The sequence below is a fragment of the Dermacentor albipictus genome, chromosome 9 (genome assembly GCF_038994185.2).
Source record: "Dermacentor albipictus isolate Rhodes 1998 colony chromosome 9, USDA_Dalb.pri_finalv2, whole genome shotgun sequence".
Classification (NCBI taxonomy): domain Eukaryota; kingdom Metazoa; phylum Arthropoda; class Arachnida; order Ixodida; family Ixodidae; genus Dermacentor; species Dermacentor albipictus.
The window spans coordinates 88,726,239-88,744,287 of record NC_091829.1 but is presented as its reverse complement, the minus strand read 5'-3'; the positions used below and the strand labels follow the sequence as shown (position 1 = coordinate 88,744,287).

At 44.5% G+C, this 18,049-nt stretch overlaps 1 protein-coding gene and 1 long non-coding RNA gene across 2 annotated transcripts; one reads left to right on the top strand and one right to left on the bottom strand.

The window, feature by feature from the left end:
- The first annotated feature begins 828 nt into the window (after positions 1–828).
- LOC139049871 (uncharacterized) lies at positions 829–1,894 on the top strand. Its single transcript, XR_011508648.1, has 3 exons — positions 829–1,117; positions 1,188–1,481; positions 1,645–1,894. It is a non-coding gene; the product is annotated as an uncharacterized lncRNA (long non-coding RNA).
- A 2,082-nt stretch (positions 1,895–3,976) lies between these two features.
- LOC139050152 (uncharacterized) lies at positions 3,977–5,360 on the bottom strand. Its single transcript, XM_070526369.1, has 2 exons — positions 5,008–5,360; positions 3,977–4,519 (listed from the first exon to the last, which is right to left on the bottom strand). The coding sequence occupies exons 1-2, from the start codon at positions 5,344–5,346 to the stop codon at positions 3,977–3,979; spliced, it is 882 nt and encodes a 293-aa protein (XP_070382470.1). The 5' UTR covers positions 5,347–5,360.
- Positions 5,361–18,049: the final 12,689 nt, after the last annotated feature.

Sequence of the window (18,049 nt, the reverse complement as noted above, 5' to 3'; positions counted from 1 at the left end):
CAACTTCAAAGTTCGAGCCGCCGCTTTGACAACCGGAGACTCGCAGGAAGAGATGGGAGGGGGGCGGCGTGTACACCCAGCGACAAACGATGGGGGCAGAAGCGCGTGCAGCAAGCGGACAACACGATAAAGGGAGGAGGGAAGAGATAGCAGCGACTGACTGATGCCGCTGACGCCGATAGTGAGTCAACCCCAGCTGCGGAGTTGGTTTCAGGGGCAACGCCGCCGATGCCGACACAAACAATATGATACCCTCGCTTCCGCAGCGCTAAGAACCAGGGGGGGGGACCCTTTCCTCCTCTTTCTGCATGGCGGCGACGGTGTTCTATGCAGTCACGTTATCGTGACCCTCTAGCGGCGTCAGCGGCATCCAGCGGTATCAGTCGGTCGCTGCTAGCGCTGGGGGGATGAAAGAGGGGCGGAGCTGGTTACGAGGCCGACGACGACGCGAAACACAGGAACGAACGCCAAAGAGCTGCGCTCTAAAAACGCTTTCGCACAGGATTTGAACTGCGGACCTCACGATTCCGAGACAAGCATCTTACCACCGCACCACGCCGAACACGACCGCAACTCGACTAGGCTAGCAATATAAATCTCGCTCTTGGTTGCTGTTTACAATTACATTTTCAAAGCCAAGATGCGCTTTCACTTCACCGGTCGCGTCAACTGCCGTATCTCTATATGCGCAAAAGTGTTGTTACCATCGACAGGTACATCGTGGAATGCTAGAACATCAATTTTGTTGTAACGATATCCATATTTAATACATGGCTTGCACTGACGTCACTTCCGCAGACGCCAAGTTTGTTTTCCGGCATGCTGGAGCACCACGCCGAACGTGCGCTGTCAACGCTGCGAGTCGTATGCGAATGGAAACGCTTTGCCATGGCTATTTGCGCAGTTGTAGGGTGTGCTAATCGCAGCAAAAGCAGCTCGAGAAAGGAGTCTTCAAACACAAACCTTTTTCGCCTTCCGAAAGTTGTAGAACGGCAAGGTGAACGAACGAAAACGCTTAGCTCGAAGCGACGCAGCCTGTGGCTTGCGCGTATCAAGCGTGCCGATCTCAAAGGCGATCTACCAAACATCTGAGTGTGCGGCGCTCACTTCGTAACAAGTAAGCCTGCACTTTTATTACATGTAAGGCGTAGCCAGTGTGCTAGACTCACATTTGCTTGCATTTGTAGGGAGACCAGCGAAGCTCTGGGAAGAAGCAAGCCCGGACTGGGCACCAACACTTCTGCTAGGCTACAGAGCAAAGCATGAAGGGAGTGCGCGCTACGAGCGTGCTGCGAGGCGACGGTTCAAGCTGGCGACTACCGAGGTCGACGCGGAGACCGCAGCTGGATCTTCTGGACTCGCCGCAACGCCACCCGAAAACCTGTGCGGCGGCGACGACGACGACGGCGACGCACACGCAGACGACAGCCCATCACTGCCGCGAGCTGAATGTGAAGGCCAGGCTGCAGAAAATGATTCAGGTCACTATCTCCATTACTTTGTTTTTGTTTCTTTGAAAGGTAGGAAAAGCAGATCTCGTTTACTCTGGATCTTTGTTTGGCTTGTTTACATCTCCACTATGAAATGTTTACATGCTGGTGTACCGGTCTGCTTTGATCCCTAAGTTTGCATTGTTCATTTCAGGAGTTGCTGTACAGGCGGAGATGACCATGGCAGACATTGCAGCATTGGAGCAACAGTGCAATGAACTACATGATCATCTCTATGCCCTGCGTGCCCACATTGACCAGCTGGAGTGGACTGAAGCAGCATTCAGGAAGAACAAGGCCAAGGTCCTGTATTACACAGGAATGGCAAACTTCGACATTTTAAATGGCTTATTTAAACTTGTGGAGTGCTATGTCCAACATGGTGTGAACAATAGCCTGTCAAAGTTTCAGGAGTTTGTCCTCTTTCTAATGAAGCTGAAGTTGAATATGCAGAATGCTGATCTTGGCTTTAGATTTAAAGTTTCAGAGGCAACAGTGTCACGCATTTTTCGTAAGTGGTTGTATGTTGCAGACTGTCGGCTGAAGCCATACATTTCATGGCCAGACCGGGTCACACTGCAGCAGACAATGCCCCAGCCTTTCTTCGATTCTTTTGGAGGTAATGTGGCCACAGTCATTGACTGTTTTGAAATAAAAATAGAACGGCCATAGTCATACGAGGCAAGAAGCGAGACATGGTCGCAATACAAGCAGAGCAACACTGCAAAATTTCTGATCGGCATCGCTCCTCAGGGCGTCGTCACCTTCATTTCAGAGGGTTGGGGGGGGGGGCCGCTGCAGTGATAAGCATATCACGGAACATTGTGGAATTTTAGATAACTTGCGCCCTGATGATGTCCTGCTTGCTGACCGAGGATTTAATATCTCCGAGAGTGTTGGGTTCTATTGTGCACGTTTGCATGTTCCAGCCTACACTAAAGGCAAAAAACAACTGTCGGCAGAAGAAGTCCAGAGTACCAGAAAACTTGCCAACGTTCGCATTCATGTGGAGCGAGTTATTGGCCTCATAAGAAATAAGTTTACCATATTGAAATGCACTCTCCCCATTGAGTACGTTACCCGCCGAGAAGGTGATCATGCTCCGCCACTGGACAAAATTGTCACTGTATGCTTCGCTTTATCCAATCTTTGCCCATCAATTGTTGCCGAGCTGAAGGAAGCCAGTGGTGAAGTGGCCTTGCATACCTCACAGCCTTATTAGTGTGCGAGGCTTTCATAAATCTTTGCTCGTACCATGCTATTCATTACTATGTCTTTTATTTTTATGGAGTTTTTTCACTGGAACAATCTCACTTCTATCAACCTGTATGCCTATGGTAGAACATTTCTCATGAATGAGAAAAATCACTACATTACTCTGCAGTGCTACAATCTTGCATGTGCTTTGCTCTGTGTGGAGCAGAGAGCAAAATGCCCCGGTAAATAAAATATGCTTGACTTGTAGGTTGTACGTTTGCTTATTTACTCATTGAATTGGTTGGTACCTAAACCATAATTGAATTGATTACTGTTCATTCAAGGAACTTGTCCAAAACAATACAGCATGAATTTGAAGTGAACTAGTTTTCTTTATTTTGCTTGCATAGTGGACAATGCCACTTCTTTGCCTTTGGCGCCCGTGTGATCCCCACACATGAGAAATGAAACCATTTAAATGTGCATGACTGGTTGTCGCATGCAATCATTTTCCCCGTCTCTGGTCCTTGACAGAAGCAGTAAACTTCTGCTGGTGGCAGTTCCTTTTGTGGGGCTCCCTGCTTTCGCGTGAAGAACTTGCTGAAGAGCTCGGGAAGAATTGCTCTGATGAAAAATTCCTTTGCATTTGCAAACATCAGGTCGCAGAACTCTTTGTCTCTTCTAATTCTGTGCACATGAAAAAGGTCTGGAGCCCAAACAATGAAATCACAATAGCTAACCTTACATATTGTTATCTGGGCTTGCACTTGGTAAAAATACCCATGCTGCTTAGGAAGCTGCAGAACTCCATTGATGTCCATCAAACACGACCTAGCCTCGGTGAATGAGGAGGCATCACGCAGCAAATAGGGGCATTTCACTTCGGGTACACCTCTCCCACAGCACGAGCATGAAATCAGAGCGTCTGGTGTTGCTCCGGCAAATGGATATGATTCACTTAAGTGAAGTCCAGACCTGAAGCACTTGAAATCTTTGTGCTTCTTCTTCTGATGATCTTCATATGTCTTCAGCGCATCTCGTTCATGTTCTAAACCCCATGCCATGGCAGGAGTCTTTAGCATAGATTTTTCTGGGTAACATATTGATTTCAGTAATGATAGGCTAGGATTATCTATGGCTGTTCGGCAGACTGTTTTCATAACAGAGGCTGTCACTCTACCCGCTCGGTAAAGGTGCCAGTCTGGTGAATTGCTCTGTTTTTTTGTTTTTGCTTCAATGAACTTCACTGCTTCATCAGTGACGTGAAATGTGCTCATAAATTTCTTGGCCTAGTCAATGAGAGTGTCTAATCCATCTGGCAAAGCATCATCTGTGTACAAATCTCTAAGGTGTACTTGCTGTTTGGGCACTGGTTCCTTGAAGGCAGCAGAATGGTGAGACAGCATGGAAAAAAATGCTGGAACAACACCAGTTCTCTTGCATATACTGTGCAGGTCTTCCATCTCTGCTAGTGAAACTGGTGGCACATCAATTCTGGGTGCTGTCGCTTTCTTGTTTGTAGGAGTGTCCTCAATCCTATCATCAAGCTGTCGTTTTCTCCCTTTGGCAGATGCAAAATTGATTTCTTTCAATCTTTTGAATTGAGCCTTTTCCACATAGGTAGGGAGCCAAATGTTGTCTTTTTGAGTGCAGCTAACTGAGTTCATCATCCTTACACCTGTGTTGACAGCAAACAAACAGGCACCGACATGGGAGCAGGCTTCTCCCACAACAGCCATACAGGTGCAGTACGCAGTCAGCACGGCACCACCGTCTTTGCAAAGAATCCATACTTTCAGAGGACGTTCGCCCAGTCGTTGCGAGTGGTTCACCTGCAAGGCCAATCAAAAGAAGATTAAACTGTTGACATCAAAACATACATCATGCACACAATGCACAGATAGCCAAAACTGCATGGCAAGCACACAAACACTATTCTTATCAGCAAAGCCAATAAAGAAAAAATTCAACACTGTAATGAAAACATACACCATGAAAACAATGTAGGCGTCCAAAAAATGCATGGCAAGCACACACACACTGCGTTCTTCCCTGCAAAGCCAATAAAGGAAAAATTATTGATATCGAAGCATACACGAATGCAGACATATAAAAAAAAGCGTGGCAAACACATATTGCAATTCCTAGCCATAAAACACTCACGCTAAAAGCTGCATTCTTTGATGATATTTACACATCAGCACGCGAAACTCTGCTTCTGCGCGACTGTAAAGGGTCAGTGTCAGTTCACCATTGATTAGCCAGAGAATGCCTCCGAGTGTTGTGCACAAAATGCAGGATTAAATAGCCGTCAACTTACCTCTCCTAGTAGGAGCACTTTTTCGCCTTGCAGCCGCTTCGCCGACAGAGTTTTCACCCAACCGCTTGTGAAATAGTTGTGGGATTCAAGCGATTTGTAAGCCTTCATTTCCTCCAGAGTCATGAAATTTGATGAGAAAACCAGGTAGTTGACAATATCTCCGTGCGAGACCTCGGGGAAAGCGTTGACGTCCATCGTCGTATCAGCACCCGGCCGCAAAGTGTAGGGGTCCACATCGTCGCACAGTTTTAGTTTTTCTTGGTATCGCTCACGCGCCGAACCGATCAGTCCGGCGTAATATGCCTCGTTAAACGCAGGTTTACTGTAAACGGGCGGCATTTCTCGCGGGAAGTGTTGACATCCGACACAGTGAGACAGCAGCTGAACAGTGCACACGACCGGTCACCACAGGAACCACAAGCGAAAAGAAGAAATGCCGCGCGCGCGGTTCTCCAGCATGGCGTTGACGCTGCGGCGCGAGCGGATGTGACGTCACGTGCAAGCCATGTATAAGAAATTCAGAAATAGACAACGGTAACCGGGGACACTGAAGGTTTTTACTGCTAATTTCGACAGTTGTCTCTTGCTCTTTACACTTTTGAGCTCGCATATAATTCGTGCGTTCAATGCAAAATAGCTACATAAACACTCGTGGGTGAGTCTTGATCCGGACAGTATTGGCCTCGAGCTCCACCACTGGAAAAGCTGGCGCCACCGTCGGCCTGACGTGCAAGGAGGGATCACGTGGACATAGCGGCCGCGTCGGCTGCTTCGGGCGCGGCGAAGCGAGCTGAAAACGAGTTTAAATTCCCTCGTACGCTGCGGTCCTCATTTAGTGGCGAAATTTTCCCGCTTCGAGTGTCTCCTTTACAACGCTTGAAAGCACTACAATAGGTAGTGGCTGCCTTTGAAGGCGCGCAACATGGTAGGCTACTGCTCGGTGCCGCAGGGCCGGACGCACGTAACTGAGGCCGGTGTCGGCCTTATTCACACGTAGCCGCAGGACAAGAAGCTGCGTGAAGCTTGGCTCGCGAAACATAAAATCGGCAGTCATCGGCTACAACTCGGGTATGCAGCAAGCACAGACGGGAGGAAGATTTCTGCTACGGCGCCCGGTCTGCGATGTTCTCAAAACGCGCACTGAGACGCTCGCCTGAGTCCGCTGCCCGACTAATGTCATGACGGTTTGGTCTATGAACTTGTCGATACTATAGATACTGCCAAGTTCAGTGGAGTGGAAAGGCAGCAGTAAGAAGCACATTTAAAGAAAGCATGGCATATGGTCATATTTGTGTTATGAATTAATGCACTGGATTACAAAAAAGAAGCAGCGGGAAATTGCACGCTGAGAACGCCGATAGACATACAGTGCGACGCAACTCGAGAAATAGTATTAAAAGATCAAAGAATTCAGAAGAAAAAGAAAGATTGCATCGTCGCTACGGCACATCACAGTCCCCGTAGGCATCGAAGTCTCTACAATGAAATTATTTTTGAACAGCTCTGATAGCACCCACGCAACAATGGTTGCCTGTATACTGTCAAATGCTCATATTCTGCGGCCTAAAGCTCATGGCACGATGCGAAAACGCGCGCGCAGGCAAAGCGAAACAGTGCGCGGACAATCATGCAGATACGCAGTGGGTCGCTGCGAATCTGCGCGATCGCTGCATTGAGGCTTCGTTCTATTACGCTCCATTTAGTTATACAAACACTATAAGAACGTATTTCACATAGTTTGCTCTCAGGGATTACCTACCTTTCACGCAAGAAGCCGGTTCGGGAGACTCCATCGCGGCGACCGCGCGCAGTGGCGTTCACTGTACGTATTCGGTAAAGAGATAGTGGCTGTAAACGATTGTGTGCTTTCAGCTTGCCCAAGATTATTATTTAGACAGTAAGAAACTTCTCTCGTTTCGACAGTATTTTCAGAAATGTCCGGGAGAGCTCGCGCGTGGTGTTTTCAATGAGCGCTGACAGCAAAACCTATGAGGAGCGCGCCACGTGATCCCTCATACTACGGCAGCGAGGCGCTTCCGATAGAGGGCGACTCCGTAACTCCTCACCGCCAATACTGGCTTCTCACGGCAGCGCTGTACCAGATTAATGAGACCCGAGCGAGAAAGCTTTTCACGCAACTTTGTGGAACAATCCAAAACTTCTTTTCCGCTTCGCATAAGCTTGTGCAATATTTCTGGGAAATTAACTAATGTGTCAGTGTAACCGCGCATGTAAGTCCACAGGACTGTGTGCCCCATCTTACCAAAAAAAAGCGGATACGCAGCCATTCCCGCAGATGGCATGATTTTGATCAGCGGCCGATTTTGAGGAGGCCGGTAGCGCGTTGCTGGTGCCGCGTCGTCACGGCACAATTATAACAATTGGCCACGTCGACTTTAATACCGGTGTCGGTGCTATCAGTATTGCCGGCTTCAGAGAAGCACGATTGAATACCGCGCAAGAGAAAAGTGCAGTGTACACCACCGATGCGAAGCTGACATTTTAAAGGGCCGCGACGGAAAGTGCTTCTGTTGCGACTTCAGAACTCTTGGCCGTCGCGACCGAATGTTTCTGTTGCGACGTCAGAATTGCTGTCGTAACGTCAGAAATGTCTGTCGCACCTACGGAAACGTTAGGAACTTCTGTCGTACAACAGAAATTTCTGTATTTGCAGCAGGAATTCCTGTTGTCTTTTTCAACTGGGCAAGACCGGGAATCGGTTTGAAATTCGCAGCTAGCATATCGCAGTTTGGTCTGTGAATGTTCCGAGGTGTTTACGCAATTTCTGTAGAGCTTTATAATGGCCCAATTTAGCACTAGGGGTTAAATTGTCAGGATGTCGAACAATAAAAAAGCTCCTCCCCAGTTATATTCAAGCATTAAACTGGTATGCATGATGCCATCCAGTATAACTGCCACTTGCCACAAAGCTCCAGATTAAGCCAGCTTTTGTGACAAAAAGGCGACCCTATATGGTGCCACTGCGTCCAGTATAAGCCAGTTTAGTTGCAAACAGGGCTCCTGTTAAGACCCATTTCTGCGTGAACTGGTCATGCCTATACCTGCTTGCATGCCAAACGGGACCCCGTTCAGACCTGTTCGTGTGTGAACTGGTCCTGTTTATACCTCTTTGAATGCCAAACGGGACCCCGTTCAGACCTGTTCGTGTGTAAACTGGTCCTGTTTATACCTGTTTGAATGCCAAACGGGACCCCGTTCAGACCTGTTCGTGTGTAAACTGGTCCAGTTTATACCTGTTTGCATGCCAAACGGGACCCCGTTCAAACCTGTTCATGTGTAAACTGGTCCTGTTTATACCTGTTTGTTGCTAAACAGGTCCCTGTTAGAACCAGTTTAAACCTGTATAACCCAGTTTGAATTTAAATAGGATTTTCCAATAGGGGTGTTGGAAATAGGATTTTCCAATAGGGGATTTTCCAACCTGTGTCAGAGTTCCAACGAAATGCGCCGCCAACGTATTATCGCCCGTCAAAACGTTACAGTGCCTTACTCGGTCTCGGCCATTGCGGATGCCGCTTGCCATATCGATCATTCTGCTCTCGTCCTTCAGCTGAAAGATTTCATTTGCAAGGAAGTGGCCGGCCAGCTGTCGCTTCTCCCTCACGGCCAGGAGCCTGCCCCAACACGGACTCCGGCCATGCGACAAGCCATCCGTGCCCAAATATCTGACATACTTACGCTCGTTCTCGTTCGCCCGCCAGCTACTGTTACGGCACCCTTCTCCTATGTTGACTATCCGTCGCTATTCGCATGTCCGACAGCACCGCTATCTTGTGCCGACTTGCCGTCGCGGATCACACCTCCGCCGCTCAACTTTGCTGCTGCTGTCGCACGGCCACCCCCACCGTCATATTCCGTCCCATCAACAACGCACCCGGTTCCCCCTGCCCCTGTCCCACGGCAGTCTGCCTAGCTTCTTTGTCGAGGCCACACGTCGCGCATGCCAGACAACAGGCCTATTTGCTTCGCCTGTGGCATTGCCGGTCACGTTGCGCGCTTTCGTCATCGTAACATGCCCTCGCACCTTGACGCCTTCGACCACTTGACGCCTTCGACCACCGTCCACAAAAACACGGCTGCGAAAGCGTCAATGGCTCACCCAGTTTTTGTCGTCTTGTAGCGCAATGTGCGATTGATTGATTGAGCACATGAATAATGAGGACAAGGGAAGAAGCAGAACAAAAAAACAAACTTTACCCAGCCGCATGCATGCAGCTGTAACAATACACCTGGTGTACCAAGGTCCAAAAGAAACAAAGAGGAAGATGTGAGGAAGGCTTCTTTTAGTCATCACAAGCTATCCTGTAAGGGTAGATTATGCACTGGCTGTAATCTACCCTCAGCACATACGTAAATAAGTTACATTAGGTGCCACATTTACAATCACTCATACAATGTTCTTGTGATTGTCCTTATTCCGATTTTTAACTTCGAGAGCATGACTGAGTTACGTAAAACCTCCCTACGGCTTGGCACATATACAGAAAGAAGTGTTTTTATAAACATTGGAGGTCATAAAAGGATGAGTGACACATACCTCTTTTAATTCATTTGTCTTTGTCTTTATGATTATCTACCACAGTAGTCTTTTGTATAGTGAAACACATCCAGATAATACACTGTGGGCCACAAAGTGTGAATAAATTTTCTTGATTTCTACATTTCTCTGGTGTCCCGCTAAGGCAAGATTGGTGCAAAAAATTGTCTTCCTAATGTATGCGTTCCCACAAAACAAAACAGGAGCAGATGATAAGCCACATTAATGGTGCGTGAAATAAAACATCTGTTCTTAACTTACCACTTCCATTCAAATCTGGTGCGATTTTCTGCTTTGTTGTGCACAGATGCTGCGCAGTTCACTTGGTGCGCAAAGCAACTCTCACACCATAGCAGGATGTCAATTTAGTTTTTTTAAATTCTAAGCGAAACTCAGGTTATGGGGGACAACTGCAAACTTATAGTTTTGCTTTGTATCTTCATAATGTTGTAGAGCAGGGTAGAAAGCAAGAACAGATATTTATAATTCGGTTTGCCATGGTGCATTGCATGGATTTGTTTCAATGAATGATAAAACTACTTGGTTGATAAACATATGAAAGATAAGAGAATTAAGCTCGAAGTCTACCATATCAGTAACTGGGGATATTATGTGTAATTGGAATTTTGTGATTCCCAGTTATGAAGAAACAGTTTTGAGAATATGTGCCAAGGCAACTAAGTCACTTATGCTCATAAAGGAAACAAAATAAAAACAAGCAAGATTGCAAGAAGTTCCAACTTGCAACCTAAAGTGAGACACCTCACATGAGTGACCTATGTATTTACTGAGCATAAATTACATCTAGCGCATAATGTGCTTGTACAAGATGACGAACAATGAGTTACTGTTGCTTTCTCTCTGGGGCGTTTGGCTCTGCTGAACACATGCACATTGTGTGGCACAGCTGCTATTCAGCATCAGTCTGTTTTTATGGTCCTGTGCTATTATCGCTGTAATTTATAATTAGCAAATAGCCTAACTATTGGGCTAATCAGCTCCATTTTAAACAAAACATACTGACAGATTTCCCTGTCTATCGCTAACAAAGAGATGGGTACATCATTTCAGATTTCAAGAAACAGCTGTAGAACCTGAATCATTAAGACAGAAAATCTACAATGACCAGTACCTTTTTTTTAAATGCCATGTACTAGCTTTTTCTGCAATTATTACCATTATTACCAAAAATTGTAGCCTGAAACTTAATTGGGAAATATTTACAAAAGTGACAGAGATTAGAACTGCATGCTAATTTCAAATGTCTTCTTAAACTAGATCACAATAATTGAAGTTTCATTATTTCAGCAAAACGCTGACATCCCATTATTAAAGCTTGTCAGTGCTGAAGGTATTGTTAGTTTGTAGAAGTCCTTAGACTGGCAGATCTGAAATATTTGTCACCATACTTGGTCGAACATGCTTTACTCTTTCAGATATTATTTTGCCAAAAAGCCTTCTGTGAGCCTTGTGGGACAATTCTGTGTGGAAGAGAAATCTATTTGATCATTACTTTTTGGGTATATGTATCTCAGAACTGGTGCTAGTCTGAGTTCTTACAAAGTAGACGTTATTGAGTACTGTAATTCTAATGCTTGCCACTGCTATAAATTTCTGTTAGTGAAAATTGTCGCACTGTCATGAAGCAGTTATGTTCAATAATTGGTGGCAATCACCACTGAAACACTCAGTACAAAACACAAAATAAATATATGGAGTCAAAATTTAAATGTCCAACAAAGTCACGTCTCAAGTCTACATTTCACAGAGCTGTCTTTTTTTCTGTTAGTGTGCCAATACCAATTGCACATTCACAAACATTTTAGTATTGCACTTCTGGCAAATGCAGGAAAATTCACCGTCTTTAACGGAAGCCCTTGGGAAGACAGCCCAGAATCGCTTTGACAAGAGGGCTTTCCTTACGCTTAGCGTCGCTATGTTGTAGGTCACTGTAGCAAGGGGAACATTTTGCTGATTGAATATTACGCAAAATATTTTAATTATTTATACTAGACGTCTGAAAAGAGACCCCATTGTAGGGTTCTTCATGCAGATTGCATATATTTCATTATTTTTTGTTTAGGTGCTTCTTGAGTTATGTCCTACTCAATGGCAAAATACATAGTGCTATTTGCGGGCACTTTCTTGTGTATTACATTTTCGCAAAACGCAGTGTGCTGCAGCTAACTCAGCTCCCTGTAGACTGCAATTTGCCGATATCTATTTAAACAGCACCTAAATAAACTAGAAGTATGCACGATTAGTAGGCAGGCAGGCAGGCGTGCCTACTATTCTTGCATCACTCTCATGTACTGTGAAAAAAAATTGTGGAGAATACTTCAATAATTTTTTCTCACAATAGCATGATGATGACCTTGTGCACTTATAGTTGTCCTATAGAAATGAAATTTGGCATACATACTCAAGATAAGCAGAATACCAATATCTAATTGAAATTGCAATGTGTAAAAATTATTTAAAGTGGCCTAATATTTTTTGCATAGTTCGAGTAATTGTACAAGCTGTTGGTATAGGTATGGCCACTTTGCGGTATACAACCAGCTAAATAAGACACAGCATGAAACTATTTGCGAAACTTTTATACAAAAGTGTCCATAAAAATATATTGCCACTATGTAGGACATAACTAAAGAACACCAGCTACACAAAAACCAATGACAATTCAAATCTACAAAAATCTCGTTATGAATGGCAGCACATTCAAATTTCTAGTACAAATAATTAGAAAAAGTTGTTTCGAGGAGCATTCCCCCTTAATAAGAGGGTATCAGTGCTTCTACCAAAGGGTTACAAAATGCCTTGTGGCGTACCATAGGCAGTTTGATAAATAGCACACGCACGCATCTGTCTAAAAAACCCCATGCCCTGCTTGTATTCCTTAGACATTTTTCTGCATTCTGTTGTATGTCATCGTTTGCATCCCTTAACACTGAGGGTGCAAAACCAAACACAGCCTATTAATGCATTTAATTTTTAGCCTGTAAACGTGTTGTATGCGAATGGGGGCAGCCAACTCTAGCATGAGAATAAACAAATATTTGTTCTCGCATTAATGATACCAGTGAAAATATAATCTCGCAAATCTGGAAATGAGTGCACAAAGAACCTTGCTGATTGTCAGATTAGTGTCCTGAACAAGATCTTTTGATGTTTACAACTCCTACTTTAATTTACTTTCCTCTAGTAACTGGGCTCTGACCTAGAATACTCAATGTAGCAGACTAACACAGGCCTGTAAGCCAATATTTAAATCTGAAATAGATATCCCCCGACCACATGGCACTGCTACATCAGAAAAAGCATGTATTCGTGGACATATAGTCTGTAAAATTATTTTTACATGATCTGTAGCGTTACCCTTGCACTAACAAATTCTGAAAATTAGGAAATACATCTGCTATCTAAAGCACTGCGGCAAACCGGTGTGTTTGAGAAATGCAATACTCAAAAGGTGTGATGCAACGAATTTGTGCATGAAACCTATGCTGCCTTTGACATTCGTCAGTCTGGCAAATAGGCACTCAGAAATGCCAAGGGTATCATCGCTTTCATGTCTCAAACCTTGTATGCGAGTACCAGTATCTTTGCAGTGAAAGGAAGTCACATTATTACCATACTTATTAGGGAAACCATGTTTCTCTACTTCAATATATTCTTTCTTGTGCTCCTATATCCTTGAGTTTTTCAAGAATAACGGGTGCTTGAAATAAGTACTCTATATTGCTCTTAAATTTATCCTGCACCAGAGCCCGTGTTATGTTACGTTTCTTGAACACATTTCAGTGCTGTAGAATATCAAAGGAAGAAAAAATGCCGTGTGTTCGCATTTTAGCCTTCTCTACAACAAGAAATAGGAACCTATCAAACACATCGACAAGTACAAAAGAACTACAAGAAACATGGCTTAAAGGCAGGTAAACATTAGAATAGCAGCAGCTGATCGTGAGAATTCTAAGAGAAAGGAACTATTAAAAACTAGATACTAAAGACACATATGAATTATAATAGTAGTATTTGCAAAGAATTTGAAGAGACAAACAGAATGTCTGTTCAAATCACTTCACCCCAACATTCATCCATGGTTCGATAAGAGACCACTGATTTGCTGTTTGGATAGATGGTAGCTGAGGTACAGCTGTGAAATAGATGGAACACGTAGAGGAGTCACCAAGTGTAGCGCGCTGGTTGCACAACAGGTTGCCTTGATCTCCAGACTCCCTCAACACTGATGCGTTGAGCCTCGTTACACGTCGTTTGCATGAGGCCTGGCCCGATTGTGCGGCATGACTTGGGTAAAATTTCGAGGCAACCTGAAAACACAGAACCATATATTTAGCACCAAAATATTCTGTACCATAGGGCAAATCGGAAGTTTACCATCTGCACATTGCAGATGATGAAAACAGACACAAGTCACCAGACTCAAGGTATATAAATGTTCAAAAGTGGAAATGAATGTGAAGAGCTGCTTAAAGGATGGAATCCTTCATTTTGTCTTTTGTGGATCAATAATAGTATCTTAACATAAAGTCAAGTGTACATGACCCTCCCTATTTGTGTAAGTAGGCTATTCCATGCCAGCTGTTCCAACCCGGCACACGACCACTTGGAATTTCTTTTTGAAAACTGAGGGCCCTTCATCATCATCATCATCAGCCTAGTTACGCACACTGCAGGGCAAAGGCCTCTCACATACTTGTCCAACTACCCCGGTCATTTACTAATTCTGGCCATGTTGTCCCTGCAAACGTCTTAATGTCATCCGCCTACCTAACTTTCTGCCGCCCCCTGCTACGCTTCCCTTCCCTTGGAATCCAGTTCGTAACCCTTAGTGACCATCGGTTATCTTCCCTCCTCATTACATGTCCGGCCCATGCCCATTTCTTTTTTATGTTTCAACTACGATGTCGTTTACTCGCGTTTGTTGCCTCACCCAATCTGCTCTTTTCTTATCCCTTAACGTTACATCCATAATTCTACTTTCCATAGCTCGTTTCGTCGTCCTCAATTTCAGCAGAACCCTTTTCGTACGCCTCCAGATTTCCGCCGCATATGTGAGTACTGGTAACACACAGCTGTTATACACTTTCCTTCTGAGGGATAGTGGCAACCTGCTGTTCATGATTTGACAATGCCTGCCAAACGCACCCCAACGCATTCTTATTCTTCTGGCTATTTCAGTCTCATGATCCGGATCCGTGGTCACTACCTGCCCTAAGTAGATGTATTCCCTTACCACTTCCAGTGCTTCGCTACCTATCGTAAACTGCTGTTCTCTTCCGAGACTGTTAAACAATACTTTAGTTTTCTGCAGAATAATTTTCAGACCCACCATTCTGCTTTGCCTCTCCAGGTCAGTGAGCATGCATTGCAATTGGTCTCCTGAGTTACTAAGCAAGGCAATAGAATCAGCGAATCTCAAGTTGCTGAGGTATTCTCCATCAACTTTTATGTCCAATTCTTCCTACTCCAGGCCTCTGAATACCTCCTGTAAACATGCTGTGAATAGCATTGGGGATATCGTATCTCCCTGCCTGACGCCTTTCTTTATAGGGATTTTGTTGCTTTCTTTGTGGAGGACTATGGTGGCTGTGGGGCCGCTATAGTTATCTTCCAGTATTTTTACATATGGCTCATCTACACCCTGATTCCGTAATGCCTCCATGACTGCTGAGGTTTCGACTGAATCAAACGCTTTCTCGTAATCAATGAAAGCTATATATAAGGGTTGGTTATATTCTGCACATTTCTCTATCACTTGATTGATAGTGTGAATATGGTCTATTGTTGAGTAGCCTTTACGGTATCCTGCCTGGTCCTTTGGTTGACAGAAGTCTAAGGTGTTCCTGATTCTATTTGCTATTACCTTAGTAACTACTTTGTAGGCAACGGACAGTAAGCTGATCGGTCTATAATTTTTCAAGTCTTTGGTGTCACCTTTCTTATGGATTAGGATTATGTTAGCGTTCTTCCAAGATTCCGGTATGCTCGAGGTTATGAGGCATTGCGTATACAGGGTAGCCAGTTTCTCTAGAACAATCTGACCACGATCCTTCAACAAATCTGCTGTTACCTGATCCTCCTCAGCTCCCTTCCCCCTTTGCATAGCTCATAAGGCTTTCTTTACTTCTTCTGGCGTTACCTGTGGGATTTCGAATTCCTCTAGGCTATTCTCTCTTCCACTATCGTAATGGGTGCCACTGGTACTGTATAAATGTCTATAGAACTCCTCAGCCACTTGAACTATCTCATCCATGATAGTAACGATATTGCCGGCTTTGTCTCTTAACGCACACATCTGATTCTTGCCTATTCCTAGTTTCTTCTTCACTGTTTTTAGGCTTCCTCCGTACCTGAGAGCCTGTTCAATGCTATCCATATTATAGTTTCTCATGTCCGCTGTCTTACGCTTGTTGATTAACTTAGAAAGTTCTGCCAGTTCTATTCTAGCTGTAGGGTTAGAGGCTTTCACACATTGGCGTTTCTTGATCAGATCTTTCGTCTCTTGCGATAGCTTACTCGTTTTCTGTCTAACGGCGCTACTAGCGACTTCTATTGCGCACTCCTTAACGATGCCCATGAGATTGTCGTTCATTGCTTCAGCACTAAGGTCCTCTTTCTGAGTTGAAGCTGAATACCTGTTCTGTAGCTTGATCCGGAATTCCTCTAGTTTCCCTCTTAGCGCTAACTCATTGATTGGCTTCTTGTGTACCAGTTTCTTCCGTTCCCTCCTCAAGTCTAGGCTAATTCGAGTTCTTACCATGCTATGGTCACTGCAGCATACTTTTCCGAGCACGTCTACATCTTGTATGATGCCAGGGTTCGCGCAGAGTATAAAGTCGATTTCATTTATAGTCTCACCATTCGGGCTCCTCCACGTCCACTTTCGGCTAACCCGCTTGCGGAAAAAGGTATTCATTATCCGCATGTTATTCTGTTCTGCAAACTCTACTAATAATTCTCCTCTGCTATCCCTAGAGCCTGTGCCATATTCCCCCACTGACTTGTCTCCAGCCTGCTTCTTGCCTACCCTGGCATTAAGTCGCCCATCAGTATAGTGTATTTTGTTTTGACTTCACCAATCGCCGATTCTACATCTTCATAAAAGCTTTCGACTTCCTGGTCATCATGACTGCATGTAGGGGCATAGACTTGTACCACCTTCAATTTGTACCTCTTATTAAGTTTCACAACAAGACCTGCCATCCTCTCGTTAATGCTATAGAATTCCTGTATGTTACCATCTATGTCCTTATTAATCAGGAATCCGACTTCTAGTTCTCGTCTCTCCGCTGAGACCCGGTAACATAGTGCGTGCCCGCTTTTTAGCACTGTATATGCTTCTTTTGTCCTCCTAACCTCACTGATCCCTATTATATCCCATTTTCTACCCTCTAATTCCTCCAATAACACTGCTAGACTCGCCTCACTAGATAGCGTTCTAACGTTCAACGTTGCCAGGTTCAGATTCCAATGGAGGCCTGTCCGGAGCCAGGTATTCTTAGCACCCTCTGCAGCGTCACAGATCTGACCGCCGCTGTGGTCAGTTGCTTTGCGGCTGCTGGGGACTGAGGGCCGGGGTTTGATTGTTTTATTCATATTCAACATGAATACAACAATCAATATAGAACAAATCTCAATTTAACGCAATACATAAAGCAAAAAAATTTTACTGGCATAAACATTATGTCAAATTTTGTGTAACGCACCAAAGTATGCATCATAAAACGGCATAGCCAAAAATTTGGTTCCTACATTAAGATGGCCACTTTTTTACCGACAATGAAGAGAGGCCTTACACCAACAACTTAACTGCTTATTAGCCACTGCTCAGTTTATAATGGCTGAATAAAAATGGGCAAAATTGCTTATTAACTTTATTTTCACAGAAGTGACCTACAGCAAAAGCTATAAATTTATGGAAACCATGTGTTTAGACTTGTGCTTTGTGCAAGAATGGTATCAGAAAGATACATTATGCAGCAGTGCAGAGAGAGGAGGATGAACTTGTAAAAGAAGTCAGTTTTGGCGTACGTTTATCAGCCTACTTATCATTGAGGCAGCCCTAGTAAATTTATGCCAAATACCATGTATGAGAGTACATTGTGTGTTTTTAAATTGGTAAAGCTTTATCATAGTAGTTTTTGTGTTGAGCAAGAAAACAATTGTACATGTAGTCTCTTATAGTTTCAAAATTTGCATCGCATTTCGTCTAATACACATAGCCTCTTGGCGGCTAAGACAAAATCCATGGACTTGAGCATCCCTGCACAGATAGCAGGGAGTCTAAACTGCTTCGAAGTTACTACTTTCATTGCTGAGTGACCACAAGCCATTTCACTAAAGAAGACGCCGCTTAATTACAGGTATTTACCTGAATCTTTCTTTCGGCTGTCAGCCTGCTGGCATCATCACTAAGGCTGCAAACTCCCTAGTGGACGTAGTCGGGACATGGCGGCGGCA

Bases quoted from the DNA above. Each gene is read 5' to 3' on its own strand.
- LOC139050152 (XM_070526369.1), bottom strand. From the start codon at position 5,346: ATGCCGCCCGTTTACAGTAAACCTGCGTTTAACGAGGCATATTACGCC. The intron at 4,520-5,007 runs GTAAGTTGACGG...TTGGCCTTGCAG, and splicing joins AAGTGCTCCTACTAGGAGAG to GTGAACCACTCGCAACGACT.